This window comes from Diabrotica virgifera, chromosome 9, assembly GCF_917563875.1.
Source record: "Diabrotica virgifera virgifera chromosome 9, PGI_DIABVI_V3a".
NCBI lineage: Eukaryota > Metazoa > Arthropoda > Insecta > Coleoptera > Chrysomelidae > Diabrotica > Diabrotica virgifera.
The window spans coordinates 176,153,250-176,174,029 of record NC_065451.1 but is presented as its reverse complement, the minus strand read 5'-3'; the positions used below and the strand labels follow the sequence as shown (position 1 = coordinate 176,174,029).

The 20,780-nt window shown below is 31.3% G+C and overlaps 1 protein-coding gene across 2 annotated transcripts in view; it reads right to left on the bottom strand.

Moving 5' to 3' along the window:
• LOC126891975 (DNA topoisomerase 2) overlaps positions 1–20,780 on the bottom strand; it is a 255,500-nt gene that overhangs the window by 121,263 nt on the left and 113,457 nt on the right. For both annotated transcript variants that reach the window (XM_050661332.1, XM_050661333.1), the window contains exon 11: positions 18,381–18,557. In XM_050661332.1, coding sequence (XP_050517289.1) covers positions 18,381–18,557 — 177 coding nt within the window. The remainder of the gene's footprint in view (positions 1–18,380; positions 18,558–20,780) is intronic.

Below are 20,780 nucleotides of genomic sequence, written 5' to 3'. Positions count from 1 at the left end.
AATCAGTTTTCTGCTAATAAATCAAAAAGTTTTCGTTTTATCAAAACAACTTTACTTAACAAAAATGTACCTTTTGAAAAAATAAACAAAACCGTTTTTTTTTTAATTTCTTTAAGACCAATAGTAATCGAGCTATACTTTATTATATGTTGGCTCTTCTTCGTCAAATTCTAAATATTGTAGTTTCAAAGTCAAAGGACGGGAAAACTATGCAGTTTTCGAGGATAACTTGTTGAAACTAATTTAAAGTATTTAATTAAAAATATGTATCTCCAGAAATAAAAAAAATCTCTAGCTAAAAAAATTAAGTGACTTATAATAAAAAGAATGTCAGTCCCTATTTTTTTCAGCAAAAAGTGATAGCAAACAACCCCCTAATCACCACCCTAATTAAAATTTGTTATTGACCTGATATGGTTTTCTTGATTTATGTATTGTTAATAAGTTCTAGAAGTTTGATTGGCTTAGAGTGATTAGTTTTAAAAAAATGGAATTAAAAGCGAATAGTGAGTTTTTGTAGGTTCGTAAAAAAATTTAAATACGAAATTGTAGCTTATTTAATTCCCAAGAACTTGGTTTGAAAAAATTTTTTTACAGCAAAAAATGAGTGAGCAATTGACAATTAAAACTAGTAATATGCAAAAACCACCTTTACCAACCCTTTCAATGCCACCTCTTTTTGTGACTGAGAATTTTAAAAGGATTTAATATTAATTGTCTTATAGATCTTGTAAAAACCTACAAAATTATTTTTTAACGAACTTTCTAAGATAAAAAATAAAAAGTTACGGTTAAAAAATCAATATTTAAAAAAAAAAAAGAGAAATCCATTTGGAGGCATAATAATGTAAGTTAGGGGTGTTTTTAGTCATTGGACTTATTTATTCTTCTTTATTTATGTATTATTAATAGATTCTAGAAGTTTGACTGGCTTAGAATGTTAAGTTTTAAAAAAAACTGAAGATTAAAGCGAATAACGAATGTTTGCAATTTGGTAAAAAATTCCATTTTGGTCCATTTTCTTCAGAATAGAAAGTGGTTGAAAACTAATTTGTTTCCAACCCTGTAAATTTCAAAGTGTTCGTCCAATAAAATCTTTCTTCGCGTTTTATTTATTTTATTGTGTGACGTGAATTTATTAACGTCACAGATCGAGTTCTGCGTTGCTAATGAGTTTATTTATTAACAAAAATCAAATATAAGAAAAAAGTCTGTCGTTAGAAAAGTCACTGAAAAATCTCCTCTCCCTACGAATCTCAAATATTTATTAGAGAACCAGAATTTGTCACATCGATTGTGAAAATAATTCAAAATTAGTGTATCAACATATTCCATATTGTCACCCATACCTGTTCCTGTTACCCATAGTGCGTAAAGAAATAAAAGTTTGTATTGTTACTCTTATCTTTACATACTAAAAGAAACCCCCAAAAATACAGTCCATTCAATAACCCCAGAGAAGACAAGGTGGTTGACCCGTGTTGAGCTGCCCCCCCCCCCCCACTTGCAAAAATCAAAAAACAAATAGCCCTGATTTATGAGCTCTCATATTCCGCAAACTAAAAATTTTGAGCTCGTTCCACTGAGCAGGAATTTGATACTTTAGTGATTGATAGAAATTTGATACTTTACCCCCCCACTACTTAAAAATAGGAATATTGAATCGGTTTTTGGGGCAGAATTACGAGCTATTTATGAGCTCTTGAAATTATATAGTTTCGATTTTTGAGCTCATCCCCTTCATCCCCAAACAACCCTTTAATTGATTTAACATAAGAGAAAAATGCTGAGAAAACTTAAAATATATCGTATTGGGGATATAATTCATATAACTTATATACTCTAAGAATAAACTATTAAATCACGTGCATTTCGATTATTGAGCTACAACCCCTTCGCGAGAAAACCACCCTATCTTCCCGGCTTAAGAGAAAGTTGTACTTAAAATGCATTAAACTAATTATTTTGCGACGACATATCATTGAATAATTTATAAGCTTCCAAATTACGCGAATTTAGATCAGTAAATTACAATTTATTTTGTATAGTGCAGTCACTGAAGGTAAAAATCAACGATTACCTTCAATTTCGGTGAACCTTCATCGATTTTCACGAAAATTGGTCAGTGGTTAGAGGATACGTCAAGAAACAAAGGTGACATGATACCACCTTGCGCCTTTACTCTGAGGGTGAATACCGCCCCTTCTAGGGGGTGAAAATTATTTTATTAAAAATAACTTCACAAATCAATAAAAGAACAAATTAAAAGCAAAATTTATTATATAAAGTTAATAAAATAAGTCAATGCTTTTTAAGCTATTAAAGATCAAAGATTTTAATTATTCGTGAAAAAAATGCATGTAATGAAGCGGTTTTTCGTAAATCACTGAAAAACTGTAAGTTTTTACAAAAAAGTTAATAGTAGTTTAATTAGTAAAGCTTATATTCTAAGAATAAACTCTTAAATCACGCGCCTTTCGATTATAGAGTTACAACCCCTTCGCAAGAAAACCATCCCATATTCCCGGCTTAAGAGAGTTGTACTTAAAATAATTTAAATTAATTATTTGGAGACTACATATCGTTTAATAATTTATGAGCTTGCAAAATATACGCATGTCAATTATTGAATTGCCATTTTCTTTCTATAGTGCAGTCACTGAAGGTAAAAATCAACTACGACCTTCGATTTCGGTAAATCTCCATTCATTTTCACGAATTAACAATAACAACTTGGGGTTTTAACCTGGGGTATATGTCACCCCTTCTCGGGGGTGAAAATTACTTTATTAAAAATAACCCCACAAATCGAGAGAGGGACAAATTGTAAGCAAAATTTGTTATATAATGTGATTAAAATAAATTAATACTTTTTGAGTTATTAAAGATCAGATATTTTAATTTTTGTGAAAGAAAATGCATGTTTTAAAGAGATTTTTCATAAATTACTCAAAAACTGTAAGTTTTTACAAAAAAGTGTTCATCACTAAAATTGAAGCCAATAAAAAATATAATAAATTGCTTACTTGAAAAACCCTTTAATGTTAATTTAAAGTAAGTTATTGGTAATTAAATGTATATTTTTTTCTGCGACTGTTCAAATCTAAGGATTCAAGCTTAAATAACGGGAAAGAGATGCACTTTATAACACTAAGGTACTAAATACTTATCAAAGTACTTAGAAATACCTATCTAAAATGAGCTCCAGAAAAAGTTGATAGCATCAAAATCCGCTCACCAATTTTGGTGAAAATGAATGCAGATTTACCGAAATCGAAGGTCATAGTTGATTTTTACCTTCAGTGACTGCACTATAGAAAGAAAATGGCAATTCAATAAATGAGATGCGTATATTTTGCGAGCTCATAAATTATTAAACGATATCTAGTCGACAAATAATTAATTTAAATTATTTTAAGTACAACTCTCTCTCTCTTAATCCGGGAATATGGGATGGTTTTCTTGCGAAGGGGTTGTCTCTCAATAATCGAAAGGCGCGTGATTTAAGAGTTTATTCTTAGAATATAAGCTATACTTGGCTATACGAATAAAACTACTATTGGCCATGAGCCGATGGGTAGAGGGGATTTGACAGCTTTCGCCAGCGCTGTTAGTGGCAGTTTTGTGCATTTATCTGATAAATTTAAATGACGCGCCATGGGTGGAGCAGAGGGGATTTGACGGTTTTGGCCAGCGCTGTTAGTGCAGCGTTGCCACATTTAGTAGATTTCTACTTTTTTGATATTTTTTAAAAAATTCTAGTAGGCAATATTTTTTAGTAGATTTTTGGTATATTTCAACATTTTCTTATGACAAAAATAAAATTTGCTTTTTAATAGTATTTACCCCATTTCTAAATTAATTTTTAGACATTTTGTTACAATTTCCCAATGTCATTACCGAAAATAAGATTCAGGGGTGGGATTCTGTGTACAATCGCTAACACCGCCGACCGCTTTCTATCAATGTCAATATATTTGAATTTTTAGTTTTAATTCAAATATTTTCTTGTTTTACTAAGTGTCACTTCAGCATCAACTAGCAAAACTAGAAAATAATTCAATTAAAGCTAAAAATTCAAATATTTTCACGACAATTGACATCGATAGAAAGCGAAGTGTAGATATCTACAGTGCACGGAATCTAGCCCCACGACGTAGATCAGTGATTCCCAAAGTGGTCCAGGTGGACCCCCAGGGGTCCACGAGGGATTCAACGGGGGTTTACGTTGGCGTGAAATAAAAATGGGGGTTCACAAGTTGCAAGTGGGGGCCACGAAAATTTTATAGCGATTTGGTATTTATTTAAACAAATTTGCATTTTTTTATTGTAAAATATCAATTGAAAAATAATATTTTAATAGTAGTGACTCAAAAATGTTATTATAATTCATCATAACAAGTTATTTTGATTAAAAACAAGTTTTTGATCAAATTTTAGTGTAGAAAACTTTAAAATACCGTTTTTTACATTTTCCTCCATTTCCAAAACACACATGTCTTTCGATTTGACTGAAAATTTGCTCAAAGATAACCAAAACACAGGACTTTAAGTGGTTCAAAGAATTTGTATCGTTTTCCAATACAAAAAAATACGTGGAATAATATCAGAGTCAAAAATATGGGCGTCTACCGTCTACTGTAAGTACAATTAATTCGGAAAATATCGACCATACTAAAAAATGGTTAAAAAAATTATAATAATTATTGTAAACACAATTTATTTGGATCAATTTCAGTTCCTAACATTTTTGTCGAAAATTTGAGAATTGCGGAGATATTGAACAAAAACCACTGCTATCAAATCAATCAGGGCTTGTGCTAGCGCCTTTACTGCATACGTACTAGCTGAAATATTGATTTTAGCAAAAACATGAAAGAAATCAAAATTGTATAAAATTTAATTCTCTCCATTTTTGTATAGGTACATTTTTGTTATAAAACTAATAATAAACGGGATAATTCAATAATTATGCTGTAACTGTCACCCTTTCCCCCACAACTCGGAAAATATCGACGGCACAAAAAAATGTATAATAGAATATATTATATGAAATCATATTTTCCACAACTTCAGTCCTTACACTTGTTGTCGAAAAGTTAAATATGGCGGAGATATTGAGCAAAAACGGTTCTCCTTTATTCGCGATTTTAAATTTACACTACTATTGACCCCCTTAAGATTAGAAAAATAGAATCTTGCTTGGATAGCTCAGTATGCAAGATCAAATGCTAACCCGACTGTACTATATAATTTTGACTCTTTATTGCATGTAACTTTTCTTGTATTGTAAAACTATACAAATTCTTTTAACCATTAAATTCCTGTGTTTTGGCTATCGGTGGGCAAATTTTCAGCCAAATAGAAGAACATGTATTTTTGGAATGGAGGAAAATGGAAAAAAACAGTATTTTATCGTTTTCTACGCTAAAGTTTGATCAGCAACTTGTTTTAAAACAAAAAACTTGTTATAATGCCTAATAAACACATTTTGGATAACCCTTCTATTAAAACACAATTTTTTCAATTGATAATTTACGATAAAAAATGCAAATTTGTTTAAATAGATTCCAAATTACTGTAAAATCGCTTAAAATGATATTTTGAGAAAAGAAAAGAAGACGAAAAACCCCTTCAATGTCTTATTTTTACCCCCCCCCATGTTTTTCATTGGAAGTATGGTAAACATGTAGCAGCAGGGGGTCCACAGAAACCAGTATATTTTTTAAAGTGGTCTACGAGAAAAAATAGTTTGGGAACCACTGACGTAGATGATGAATATTAAACAGAAATGAAACTGGATTCTGGTGTAACAAACTTGCAGATTTCAAGTAGCAGTGCAATCAGTACCTATTTCAGGTGTTATTGAAGAGTTCTGGCATTCGGTGAGCCTGTTAGAAGCTAACGATGGAAAACTAAAATATCTGAGGCCCGGTCTTTTCACCTCCGAATAAAAGTTATTCGGAGGTTTATTTGACAGATTTACATGTAATCTTCCGGATAAACTTCCTAATAAATATTTATTCGGAGGTGAAAAGACCGGGCCTAATTATAATATATGTAACTTTGCAAAACAACAAATGTTGTGTTTGCGTGTTTCTAATGTAAAATGCGAAATAATTGTTTGAAGAATATGATCCAGACATGCAGATGTTAAAATCAGTGGATGACAAAATATTATATACAAATATTAAATATAAAACAGATAAAAATTAATAATAGTTGGTCATTTTTGTTCCCCAGTTAAAATATAAAAAAGTTTGGTTTTTGTTTACAAACAGTCATATTAATTTCTAGTTAAACTCCCTCTGTGGCTCAGTGGTAAGAGCGCCTACCTTTGGATCGAAAGGACCGAATGGTCGTGAGTTCGAATCTCACCAGGGTAGAGAATTTTTCGTTTATTATAAATTAATAAATGAAAATAGTTTCTATCCTTGTGGGATCGGTACCCACCGGAGGGACCGCAGACGTTCGAATACAATTAGCGTCTCTGCAAAGACAATGACATCGACTTTGCAAAGTAACAAGACACTTACTCAACACACACACTACACATAACACTAGCTACCTAATTGGAAAAATCTACTGTACCATCACCATACCAATGCCCATTAGTTGTCGAGGCATTAGCTAAATAAAAAAAAATTCTAGTTAGTCAGCTGTTATTTTTATTATAAAAAGTCCTAAATTATATACAAATATATTAATAAAGTTTTATAGTATATTTTAGTTTTTGATAAGTAGATTTTAGTAAGCTAAACTTACAGTAGATTTTCTAAATAAAATGTGGCAACGCTATGTTAGTGGCAGTTGGCAGTTTTGTTTTGTGCATTTGATAAACGGATAATATGGATTTTTCAAAAAAGAAAACAAGATATTGCAGCTGTTGTATTGATTCATATGAAAATACTGAATATAACAGTACTGGATGCATTTATTATATTCGGAAACATTGCGTACATGTCCTGCATCAACTAAATCCTTTCCTTTTTTGGTGTTGCTGATTGAAATTGGATATCATGGGAAATAAGACTTGAATCCAGTATAATGTTTAATATCCATTTTGATAGAATTCAAACAAATTACAATTCATACAAATTACAAATTTTAATAAGCAAATCAGTAAGCACACAAAAATAAACAGAGGTAACATTTAAAATGTTAAATAATTCTTTTAAACTTATTCTTTTCCTCAATGGTCTCTTGCGTAAGCAGTCATCCAGTCGCACGAACTTATATATTAAATATTAAAATTATAATGAATAAAATAAAAAAACATAATTAATTTTACTATTAATTCTGTGTATTCATTTAGTAATCAGGTTACAATAATATTTCAGTTCATAATTTATGTCTTTCTAGATAAGTATCTATTTTTCTCGTTTTGTATATTTCACATACATAAATTTTATCAGAAAAGTATAAGTTTCAAACCGCGAGATAGCGCTACCGTCGAAACTCACAGCCAATTAACTTTTTTGTAAAAACTTACAGTTTTTCAGTGATTTACGAAAAACCGCTTCAAAACATGCATTTTTTTCGCGAATAATTAAAATTTTTGATCTTTAATAACTTAAAAAGTATTGACTTATTTTAATCACTTTATAAATTACATTTTGCTTATAATTTGTTCTTTTATAGATTTGTGCAGTTATTTTTTATAAAATAATTTTTCACCCCCGAGAAGGGGCGGTATCCACCCTCAGGGTAAAGGCGCAAGGTGGTATCATGTCACCTTTGTTTCTTGAGGTATCCTCTAACCACTGACCAATTTTCGTGAAAATCGATGAAGGTTCACCGAAATTGAAGGTAATCGTTGATTTTTACTTTCAGTGACTGCACTATATAAAATAAATTGCAATTTACCGATTTAAATGCGCGTAATTTGGAAGCTTATAAATTATTAAATGATATGTAGTCGCCAAATAATTAATTTAATGCATTTCAAGTACAACTTTCTCTTAAGCCGGGAAGATAGGGTGGTTTTCTTGCGAAGGGGTTGTAGCTCAATAATCGAAATGCACGTGATTTAATAGTTTATTCTTAGAGTATATACGCTGTAGGAATTATATCCTCAATACGATATATTTTAAGTTTTCTCAGCATTTTTCTCTTAAGTTAAATCAATTAAAGGGTTGTTTGGGGGTGAAGGGGATGAGCTCAAAAATCGAAACTATATACAGTGGAACCTCGATAACTCGGATTAATCGGGACCGCGGCCGATCCGGGTTATCGAAAATCCGGGTTAGCCGGAGAGCATGGTAAAAATTAATAAAATACGGTATACTTATAGATAAAGTCCCTTATAAGCAAAATAATATGAAATATATATGCACAGTTACCTATGGTTGTATAGAGTTTAGTATAGACAATATAGAGTATTATTAATTTCTAGGTAAAAAACTCAGTCAGTTTGGTTGTGTCAATAATTTCGTCTGGTCTGCTTACGTAATTTAAGAACAGTGACTCTTTCATTGTTTAAAAGACAGTTGAAAATAAATAAAGGAATAACAGGTGCCTGTTGTTTGCGATAATGAATGTCGCTCTGCCGCCGCCGTGTGCATGAGTCATTTTTACCATCATATAGTTCAAATTACACAGATACCCATTATCTCTCAAATATTATATTATGATTGAAGGGAAGTTTTATCAATGAAATTCGATATTTTTAAGACATTCCAGAAGCGGCTGCAGATAAAATGTTTTAACATAATACATACATTTTATTGTTGAAATGTTTGTCCGATGAAAATCGGTCCGGGTTAGCCGGACTTTCGGGTTATCGGGGGCCGACTTATCGAGGTTCCACTGTAATTTCAAGAGCTCATAAATAGCTCGTAATTCTGCCGCAAAAACCGATTCAATATTCCTATTTTTAACTAGTGGGGGGGGGGGGCTGAATATGAGAGCTCATAAATCAGGGCTATTCGTTTTTTAATTTTTGCAAGTGGGGGGGGGGGGCAGCTCAACACGGGTAGGTGGTTGAAGATTCTCAAGAACGAACTAAATACTTCAATCTCAAGCCGCCTGCCTTTTCTCCAGAAAGATTAGCATCAGAGATACGAAAAAATATGAAATTGTAGGAAATTTAATTCCCAAGAACTTGGTTTCATAAAAATAAAATTTGTTCTACGGCAAAAATTGAGTGAATCGTAAATGAGTATACCATCGAAAAACATTGATTTTTTAGATATAAAACTAACACTTTCGATAGCGAATAAATCAAAAACTATTAATTTCATCAAAAAAATGTATAGAACATTTTTTGCTTAGAATGAATGTTTTTATTAACTTTTGCGGTCAAAATATAATAAAAAATTTCCACCCCCGACATGGGGTGGCAACCACCCCCACCATAAAAGCGCCTGTCGGCATCATATAGATTTTGATCCATGGACTATCCACTACTTATTCTCAAATTTTTAAGCAAATTGATCCATTCTGTAAAAATTGCGAGGTGAAAAGCTTTGGTTCCTGGACTAATATGGATAGAACTCTGTCTTATTGATACCATGGCAAAATACAAAAATTGCATACGAAAACTGCACTCTTCACCTTTAAAACGCATATAGTCTAGTAAAATAAAATTACACTACATGTAAATCAAAATGTAAATTCGTACAGGTTGAAACAAATTTTATATCAAAGTTTAGGTGGGTACAAAAGATATTTTCAAGAAAGTATCCAAATCATACAAGGGGATCATTGTTTAAATAATTAAAAAGGGGTCATTTTTGCAAAAAAATTACTTTTTTAAATGCTGAGGTCATTTAATTACTAAAGAAGGTCTATAGGATTGTTTTCTGCAAAGTTGAAGGGTAAATCTTTCACATAAGAGTTACTAAATTAAATTTGACTCCCCATTTATTTAAATAATTATACATAAAACTTAAAAAACAAATTTGCAAAAAATAATTTTTAGCGTTTTAGATAAGCACTAGTAGTCCAGAAAGCCACTGCGCATCCGCTAGCAAAAATATTCTAATTCGGATTATTTGCAAAATCTTACTCAAAAAGGACTCCTTTTAACAAATTTGAGTGTTGCCACGACCAAAAGGTGGTCAAAAATTTTTTAAACGTTTTTTTTTTGTTTTTTTCCTAAAATTATTTTTTTTGCATGGAACAAAGTTTTTTTTAGGTTTTTTGGATCATTCCAAAGAGAAAAGGTCTTTAGTGACTTTTCTCTAAAGTTAATAGTTTTTGACATATAAGCGATTAAAAATTGAAAAATTGCGAAATCAGCCATTTTTAACCTTCAAAAACTATGTGAAAAACTTAAAATTTAAATGTTGCCAAGGTAGGTAGATATTCTTTAAACATTGATTGATAAAATCTCGAAAAGTTTTTTGCAATACAGTATTCAAAACTCCTCTGTTTTTTAATTTCTAATCACGCGTGCGCGACACCGTTGCATGTGTATACAGTATGGTGCAAATGAAAGGAATAAATTCGTTATTTCGTAAACCGGCGACTTCACGGAAATAACCCGAAACAGGTAGATTTTTATTTTTAAGCTATGATATTGTGGCATATATGGTATACTGGTGACGTCATCCGTTTGGGCGTGATGACGTAATCGATGATTTATTTAAATGAGAATAGGGGTCGTGTGGTAGCTCATTTGAAAGGTTCTTCAATTCTCTATTCAGCAATGTAAACATTTACATTATTTATACAGGATGTCCAAAAATTTTTTATTAAATTAAATTATTTGACAAAAAAAGAAGTAGAAGGACACCGTGTATAAATAATTATATAAATGTTTATATTAATGAATAGAAAATTGAAGACCCTTTCAAATGAGCTAGCACACGACCCCTATTCTCATTTAAAAAAATCTTCGATTACGTCATCACGCCCAGATGGATGACGTCACTAGTATACCATATATGCCACAATATCACAACTTAAAAATAAAAATCGACCGGTTTCGGGATTTTTCCTAAAAGTCACCAGTTAACGAAATAACGAATTTATTTCTTTCATTTGCACCATACTGTCGGTGGAAAATAGTGTCTCGCACGCTTGATTAGCAATTAAAAAACAAAACAGTTTTGAAAATTGTATTGCAAAAAACTCTTCGGGATTTCATCAATCGATGTTTAAAGAGTATCTACCTACTTTGGCAACATTTAAATTTTCAGTTTTCACATAATTTTTGAGGGTTAAAAATGGCCGATTTCGCAATTTCTCAATTTTTAATCGCTTATATGTCAAAAACTATCATTTTTAGAGAAAAGCCACTAAAGACCTATTCTGTTTGGAATGATCCAAAAAACCTAAAAAAACTTTTTCCCATGCAAAAAAAATAATTTTAGGAAAAAAACAAAAAAAAAACGTTTAAAAAATTTTTGACCACCTTTTCGTCCTGGCAACATGCAAATTTGTTAAAAGGAGTCCTTTTTGAGTAAGATTGTGCAAAAAATCCGAATTAGAATATTTTCCCTAGCGGATGCGCAGTGGCTTTCTGGACTATAGAAAATATCTTATTTTACAGGAAAAGTTGCGCTATGTTATCAGTATTAATAAAAAAAAATTGGTCCAAAAATAGTTAATATTTTTTGAGATATTGAATTTGTTTATTAAATGTTACTCTATATTCAATTGCAAAAACGCGGTTGTTGCCAAAGAAATATTCACCTGTGTTAAATCTTATTATTTTTACTTTTATGTATATTTTCGATAAATGTATTGATCAATTCAAATTTCAATTAAACTTCCCCCTAAAATGGCATTTGAAAATTATTCAAATTTGTTTATAATTTGTTTTTTTAATAACGTCGCAGGGATTAAATATTTTGAAATGCCGTTTCGATAATTGGGTTCCTGGGAATTTTTCACTAATTAACAAATTTTTTTTGTCTTTTTTTCCTCTTCTTTTTTTTTTCTTGGAGTTATATTTCTACGGGCCCTTTTTGGGCTAAGTTTGATTAAGAATGTCGAATCTCTAGGTTGTAGATTCTAGACCTAAAAATATTAAGATTAGTCTAAAATCACTTAAATAAAATGTGGCTACTTACTGAGGTACAGGGTGTTTTATTTAAAAATTTAAAAATTATTTTTACCAAGTACTTTCAAATTATTTGACGTATTCTTATCATACTTGGCAGAAAGTGTGGGTACTATACAGTCTGCTAAATTGTGACAAATAAAAGTTTCTAGCTACTACCAGAGGCGTACTACAGGGGATAGTTAATGGTTGACCCTTCCCAAATTCTACGCCACTGAGGGAATTACTATTTTAGCGAAATTTTTTGATTCTCCAATACTTTCTATGTAAATAATGTACTCTTCACTGGTAACGATTAAGTCATTAGTTTTCGAGATATTGGACGTTAAAAATGAAACGGCATAGTTATTTTGATTCATTCATTCATTCATTTTAAACTTCCAATATATCTCAAACTGATGACTTTATCGATACTTATAAAGTTATTTACATACAAAGTATTGGAGAATCGACAAATTTCGCTAAAATAGTAATTCACTCAGTGGCGTAGAATTTGGGAAGGGTCAATCATTCACTATCCCCTGTCGTACGCCTCTGGCACTAGCTAGAAACGTTTATTAATTATAATTTAATAGGGTGTATAATAGCCACACTTTCTGCCAAGTATGATAAGGAAACGTCAAATAGTTTTAAAGTAATTGGTAACAATAATTTTTAAATTTTTAAATAAAACACCCCGTAACTCAGTAAGTAGCCATATTTTATTAAAGAGATTTTAGTTAAATCTTAATATTTTCAGGTCTAGAATCTACGACTCAGAGATTCGACATTCTTAATAAAATTTAACCCTAAAAGGGCCCGTAGTAATATAACTCCAAGAAAAAAAAAATGAAGAGGAAAAAACGACAAAAAAAATTTTGTTAATTAGTAAAAAATTCCCAGGAACCCAATTATCGAAACGGTATTTCAAAATACTTAATCCCCGCGACGGTATTAAAAAAAAACAAATTATAAACAAATTTGAATAATTTTCAAATGTCCTTTTAGGGGGGGAGTTTAACTGAAATTTGAATTTATCAATACATTTATCGAAAATATACATAAAAATAAAAATAATCAGATCTTAAGCAGGTAAATACTTCCTTGTCAACAACCGCGTTTTTGCAATTGAAAATATAGTAACATTGAATAAACAAATTCAATATCTCAAAAAATATTAAATATTTTTCGACCATTTTTTTTTTGGTTAACACTGGTAATACAGCGTAACTTATTCTGTAAAATAAGATATTTTATAGTGCTTATTTAAAACGCTAAAAATAATTTTTTGCAAATTTGTTAGTAAAATTTTATATACAATTATTTAAATAAATAGGGGGTCAAATTTAATTTAGTAACTGTTATGTGAAATATTTACCCTTCAACTTTGCAGAAAAAAATCCCATAGACCTACATTAATAAGTAAATTTCCTCAGCAGTTAAAAAAGTATTTTTTTTTTTGCAAAAATGACCCCTTTTTAATTATTTAAACAATGATGCCCTTATATGATTTGGATACTTTCTTGAAAATATCTTTTGTACCCACCTAAACTGTGATATAAAATTTGTTTTAACCTGTTCGAATTTACATTTTGACTTTTTTTTATTTTATTAGGCTAATATTGATTTTTGTCAATAGAACACTCAGGTCAAAAGATATCAAATTTTTACTTTGAGTTGACACAAATTTTATTTCATAAATTGATTTCGCCCATAACTGACATTCAAAATAGCTTCGATTGTTGTTTCTCACAACAATCGAAAATGATTGGTTTTTTTGAAAATGACCTACAAAGATTAATCAAAGAACAACATGGCGATCTCAACAGAGAAAACTAAATCGATGGTGATATCAGCCGAACCGAGACGATGTAAACTGGTCGTAAATAACAAAATAATAGAACAACTGATGGAAACGGAATCCTTAGGAATTAAACTGTCAAGCTACAGAAAAGTTGAAGAAGTACAAAAACATGGCGAACAGAGCAGCAGGATGTTTCAACAACACAATCTGGAGAAACAAATACCTCACAACGGAAACAAGAGCAGATACAGCGAAAACACAAAGACTGCTGGAAACAGTAGAAATGAAAGTCTTATGAAAAATAACAAACCATACTCTAAAAGATAGAGTAAGAAGTGAGGAAATACGAGTGAGATGTGGTATAGAAGAAATAAATATGTGGACCAAAAGAAGAAAAATAGAATGGAATCAACACATACAGTTGAGTCCGCGAGTCTTTACCCGTACGTCATTAATACCTGGCGAGATAAAACACATACTTTTTATCTAGCATCATTCTCTTCCTCGCATGAAACTCATGACAAACCAGCTGCCGTAAAGTAACAACACATGTTATTTTTATTAACGATCTAGACTCAATGCATTGAAAAGAGATAGGTACAAAAAAAGACGATTCGGTATGTATTCATATTTTAAGCACAATTTGTTTGACGTTTCTGCTTTGTTTACTTTTGTGGCTGTCAGTCAGTTGAATTTTTTGCGGTTTTTGTCGAATTTTTGCGATTTGAAGTTTCTTTATATTACACAAACAGTGGTTTTCACAACTAATTTTATATTGGGCTTTGAAATTTTAAGGTAAATAATTATATTTTGGCAATTAATATTTAAAACATACAAAGCTAACGTCATTCACACAGTAAAGAAATGATTGTGTTTAGATTTCCGTCAAAGTGAATAAAATAACAAAAATAAAATATGTTATTGAATTTTTTTATAAATTGCTTATATATTAATTAATCAATAATAGTAAAAGAATTTTTCAGTTTTTATAGCATTTGTAGACTACGAAAAAGCTTTCGACACTATAGAACACACGGCCGTAATAAACGCAATGCAAAATTGTAGAATAGACAGCAGATATATTAACTTAATAAAAAAAACTATGAACCAAGCTACAGCTACATACTACCTAAATGAAAATGAATACACGAACCCTGTACCATTAAACAGGGGAGTCAAACAGGGAGACACTATCACCCAAACTGTTCACCTTAGTTTTGGAGGACGTTTTTAAAAATCTAAATTGGAAATATAAGGGAATAAACATCAATGGCCGCTATCTCAGTAATCTACGATTTGCGGATGACATAATCCTGATAGCTACTGACCTACATGAACTGCAAACAATGCTTTCAGAACTACACACAGAATCTTCTAAAATAGGACTGAAAATGAATTTAAACAAAACAAGTCATGCACTCCGAAGAAACGATGACAATAATAAACAACAAAGTTATAGAAAAAGTTGAAGAATATATATACTTAGGACAAAAATAATACTAAATAGGGAAATTCAAACGGAAGAAATAAAAAGAAGAAGAAAGTTAGCATGGGCAGCATTCGGCAAACTGAAATATATACTCAGAAATCAGCAAATTCAACTACATCTTAGATCTAAAGTTTTTGATGCATGCATTATTCCGATATTAACATATGGGGCACAAACATGGACAATCACAAAAAGGAATATGAACATACTCAGAGTCACTCAACACGCGATGGAAAGAGCAATGCTTGGCATATCACTTAAGGACAGAAAAACAAACACATGGATAAGACAGAAAACCAAAGTCACCGATGTGGTACAAAAATCATTAAAATTGAAATGGGAATACGCTGGACATGTAGCTAGGAGCGATCTTAACAAATGGCACAGAACAATTTTAACCTGGAGACCATACGAACACAAAAGACCCAGAGGCAGACCTCCTATGAGATGGACAGATGATCTGAAACGAACTGCCGGGAAAAATTGGCTACAAGTAGCGTACAACAAAAAACAATGGAAAGGAAGACTTGAAGAGGCTTATGTTCAGATGTGGACGTGAATGGCTAGACGAAGAAGAAGAAGAAGAAGAAGTAAAAGAATTTATTAAGCTACTTCAAATGTAGCTGTAATTCTGCACAAAAATTTTGAAGCAAAACTTACATTTGACATTCTATATATTTGATAACGTCAAATTTTATAATAAAACCCGTAATCGGGACAGTAGCCACTTTCTGTCAGTTGTTGTTGCGTGAAATAGATTTCCGACTTATTTCGTATGCTTTAAATGATGACGCACGGGTAAAGGCACGGGCGGCCTCAACTGTAGAAAGAATGACAGAAAATAGAATTGTACGAATAGCAAGAGACAAATCGCCAAATGGAAGATCATTGGGACGATCGAGGAAAAGATGGTCAGACAATGTCAATTGAGGCTAGAAACCACAGTAAAACAGGCATTGAGCCTATTTATAAAGTAGGAAGAAGAACAGGATTTTTGGGGCCCCAAAATTGACATTCTGACAAAATTCAGATTGTTTGCATGATGAGGTTAAGTGGCATTTTCGTCTCTGACCACTGGACTATTTCTGTTTCTGGTATTGTGCGGATGCTTTAGAATCAGTGTCTTAAACGAAAGATGAAGTGATAAAAATGAAAAACCACACACGCCCAAATCCTACATAGGCCAAGAAATGAAGCATTTTGGCTCGCAATTTTTTCGTCCAGCATGAATTTACTTGAAATTTTCACAGAATGTAGGGAATATACCAAGGATCATTTTCTATGTCATGCCGCTCTACGCTAAAACCTTGGGGGTGGTTGCCACCCCATCTCGAGGGGTGGGAATTTTTCGTTACATTTTAACCATCGATGGAAAAAGTAATTCTAAGAAAAAAATGTTCTTTACGTTTTCGAAAACTAATATTTTTTGAGTTATTCGCGGTTGAACGTACCATCTTTTCGATGAAAAAAATAGTTTTGTGAGAATAACTCGAAAAATATGCAGTTAATCAAAAAATTGTAAAAATCCACATTGTATCTTTAAGAAACACAAATAAAATCCTTTTTTTATAATTTTTCTACGACCAGCGCAAACCGAGATAAGGTATATTAAAGGTTAGTTTTTTTCTTCAAATGCATAATTTGAAATATTCAAAGCCAAATAAAGGGAAAACTTTGCAATTATTGTGAAAAACTTACAGAACCTTTTTTAAAGTATACAATTAGACATTTCAAAGAAATAAGAATACAGTTTCTAGCACAAAAATTAAGCGACATGATCAAAATAACCTTGGTACCTACTTTTTTCTACGAAAAAATCAGTGAAAACATTCCCCTAACTACCCTCCTAATTAAAATTTATCTTCACCCATCTTTAATTATTTTTATATAGGTATTATCAAGGCTTAATTTTAGAGAAATTGAAGTTTAAAGATAAATTGATTTTTTGCAATTTCGTATTTGTTACGCTTTATTCCAAAATATCTCCGAAAATACTGGAGATACGAAAAAATTCTAGAGTACTAAGTAAATTGTGCTTCTTTAATAACTAAAATTTCACTGTGCAGATTTTCTCTATATTGAATATTTAGCAAGGTATAGCTGTTTAAAACCTCTATTTATGAGCAAACACCCCCTTATTCGAGCTCTTTAAACTCACCTCACTTAAAAACTAAGGGATCTTGCGGAATTTTTACATATTCTTATAGCTCTTTAAAAAAACCTTCAAAATCATTTGTGAAAAATATTTTTATCACCAAAAATGAAGGAAATATATGTTTATAAAACGAATTTTTTTTCAAAAAATTAGAATTGCCCGAAAATTTGAAAGAAGACGAAGATGATATGGATCTCGATGAAGATGACTAATAAACTATTTACATTTGTATTTGTAAATTCGTATTTGTGTGTAAATAAATGTTTTTGTACACAATTATACGTTTTTTTTTCTGTATAGATCTATTAAATTACATACTTATAAAAATTGCAATGTTATTAAGGGTGGTTTTGAGGGTTGAAATATTTAAAGCATAAAGCAATCATTATTTAACCAATCAAAACCAAATTTTACCCATATTAAGATTTACAATGGTTTTATATAATTTTTTAAAATAAGGGGAAGTTTACACCACCAAAAATAATCAACGCCCTTGAGCATGATATAGAATACGAAGTACAGGGTGAGATGATCCTAATCCCAAATTTTTATGCAAATCATTCAAGCCGAAATCATTCTTTTAGGATAAATATATTGTTTATATACAGCTCCAACAAGAGCAGTTTTAAGGGTTGAAATATTATGTTATTATATCCTAAAGTATAAAACAATCATTATTTAATTAATAAAACCAAACTGTTGACCATATTAAAGTTTAAAATGTTATTTTATAATTTTTTACAATTAGGGGTAGTTTTCACTGTTAAAAAACCAAAAGCTTACAACGGCCAATATAGAAAATGAACTAGAGGGTGAAATCAGCCTAATCCCAAATTTTTGTACAAATCGATGCTGGACGAAAAAATTGCGAGGTTTTGCCATTTTTTCAGCTTCATTTTCTGGCCTAACAAAGATAAAAAATAATCTAAAAGTATTTACTTACCATCAGCTCCGTTAACTAATACCATCGGTATAATCGGAATATACCACACCGGTTCAATTTTCATATTATCATCATATTCATGTTTGAGTAAAGCATCATCGTGCACGTGAAACAGTAACCTCGATAATGGCGACAGCTTGGTAAAAATGTACCTCGGACTGGCAGAATCCTTACCACCTAGATATGATAGATATATAGATAATTAGATAATATAGATAACTAGATAAAGATATATAGATAATTTATTTGGCTATTCGCGGTGTGCAAGTACTTGGAAGGGAATTGAGAAACGATCGTGCGCGAATAGCGGAGAAATATTGCAACTTTCTTAAATAATTCATATTGTCAATTGAAATTGTCAAATTGACGTACATTTCATATCTACTGTCATTGAAGAAAAATTATATGTTGCTCCACAATATTGATTTGATATATGCAATTATTATATAAAGGTAAATTTAATTAATTGTATTTTGCTTGCAGTACTGCATTTTAATAACTCATTTTATTTTATTTATTATTATTTTTTTGGACTATGGCCTTGGCAATTATCCAGTAACCAGGACTAATATAATTGGCCAATATAATTAAAAGTGCGAATAAAGTTGGAGAGCGTAGAAATAGGTGTCGCTTTGCCGAACTTGCACGGTCCCAATAAGTTACACAACAATGTTTATAGCAAGTCAGTAAATATAAAAGTATACAGGGTAGCGACAAAGTATGGAAACACGGTAATTTCTCGGAAACCGCCAAAACGATTTTCATGTATTTAAGGGTTTTCTAATGCGGCCGATATTATAGTGATAATTACATTGTTGTCAAATCTTCCGTTTTTCTGGAAATCTAATGAACTTTCTTATTTCAAATGGAACACCCTGTATATTTTTTGCGTTTTGAAGTCCATGAGAAATACTGATTATGTTTCATGTTATATTCCCTATTGGGACCGTGCAAGTTCGGAAAAGCGATACCTGGTTTCATAGCTCGGCAACATTTTTCGCACTTTTAATTACACTCTGGGCCAAAATTAACCGACCACCTTAAAAATGGGTCATTTTTGATGTCCCATGATCTCCTAAACCTGTTGTCCGATTTAAGAAAAAGATTAACTTTTTTAATATGTTATTGGGACCGTGCAAGTTCGGAAAAGCGACACCTGGTTTCTTCGCTCTGCACTTTTAATTATATTGTCCAATGATATGGTCCTGGTTACTAGATAATTGTCAAGGCCATAGTCCAAAAAAAAAAAAATAATCAGAAGAAAAAATAAGATTTAGATTATGTTATTAAAACGTAAATGGTCCAAGAGCTGTGAGACATTTTTGAGTAGGTATTTTAGGCAACCTGAAAATTTTTCAGGTGACTCTTCCATGATAGCCTAATACAAAAATGCCGGTCTGGCTGGAGGGTAGCGGTTATTTTCCCCAAAAATTCCCCCCAAAGTTAAAAAAAGGGTAAAAATTGTTATTACAAAAAATTTCATTGACGTGACTTTAAAGTAAATTTAAATATTCAAATATAAAGAAAATAAACAGGCCAGGCGATTTGAGGGCGATTTTAACTCTGCAAGATACTTGCATGGGCGCCCCAGGATTATTTTCAGGGGATGCATCTGAACTTCAGAAAATTTCATCTGAATCTGAACATACTATTAACGAGTATAAAATATACAAATATACATGCAAAGCTATGCACATTCCTTGCAGACAGGGAAGTACAATTATTATTTTGACAGGGTATTTTTTAATTTCAAAAATAAATATTCTAAAAAAGACAGAATTTTTTTTGGTGAAATTTTCCAACTGCCATGTGATCAAACAAATTATGCGTACATATAAATGAAAAGCGCTATAGGTAAGCAGCAGTGTGAGAAAGAGCGTATACCGATAGTTGTTTGCGATCTCTGTTGTACCTGAGCGAGTCCGTTCGCTCTATAAAAATCACGTGACCTGGCGATCCCATGTTGTTGTGCCTCGAAACGTTAGAGTAATTATTATATATTATAGTTTTTTAAGTAACTTTTTCTTAATTAAAGGAAAATAATACGTACTATACAATAGATTTTGCCAATATGATAGAAAAAGACAGATTTATTATTATAAATATATAGGTAGAAAAGTATAAAAGTATAAACTAAATTAATTCTGTATCCGAATCTTGTACTTCTTCTTCAAACTCCTCATCTGAGCTTAAATATTCATTGTCTTCTTCTTCGTCAGACTCCCCTCGATACTCAGATTCCTCTTCTACATGATCTGTAAATAGTTGTAATATGTATTTAGAATTAATTAAAAATTAATTAGCGATAATTTAGTTGAATTACTACGTATTCTCTGTCCTTTTATAAGGAGTCGAAGCCTGGACAATCACGGGCGCATCTGAAGAAAGACTTGCCATTGT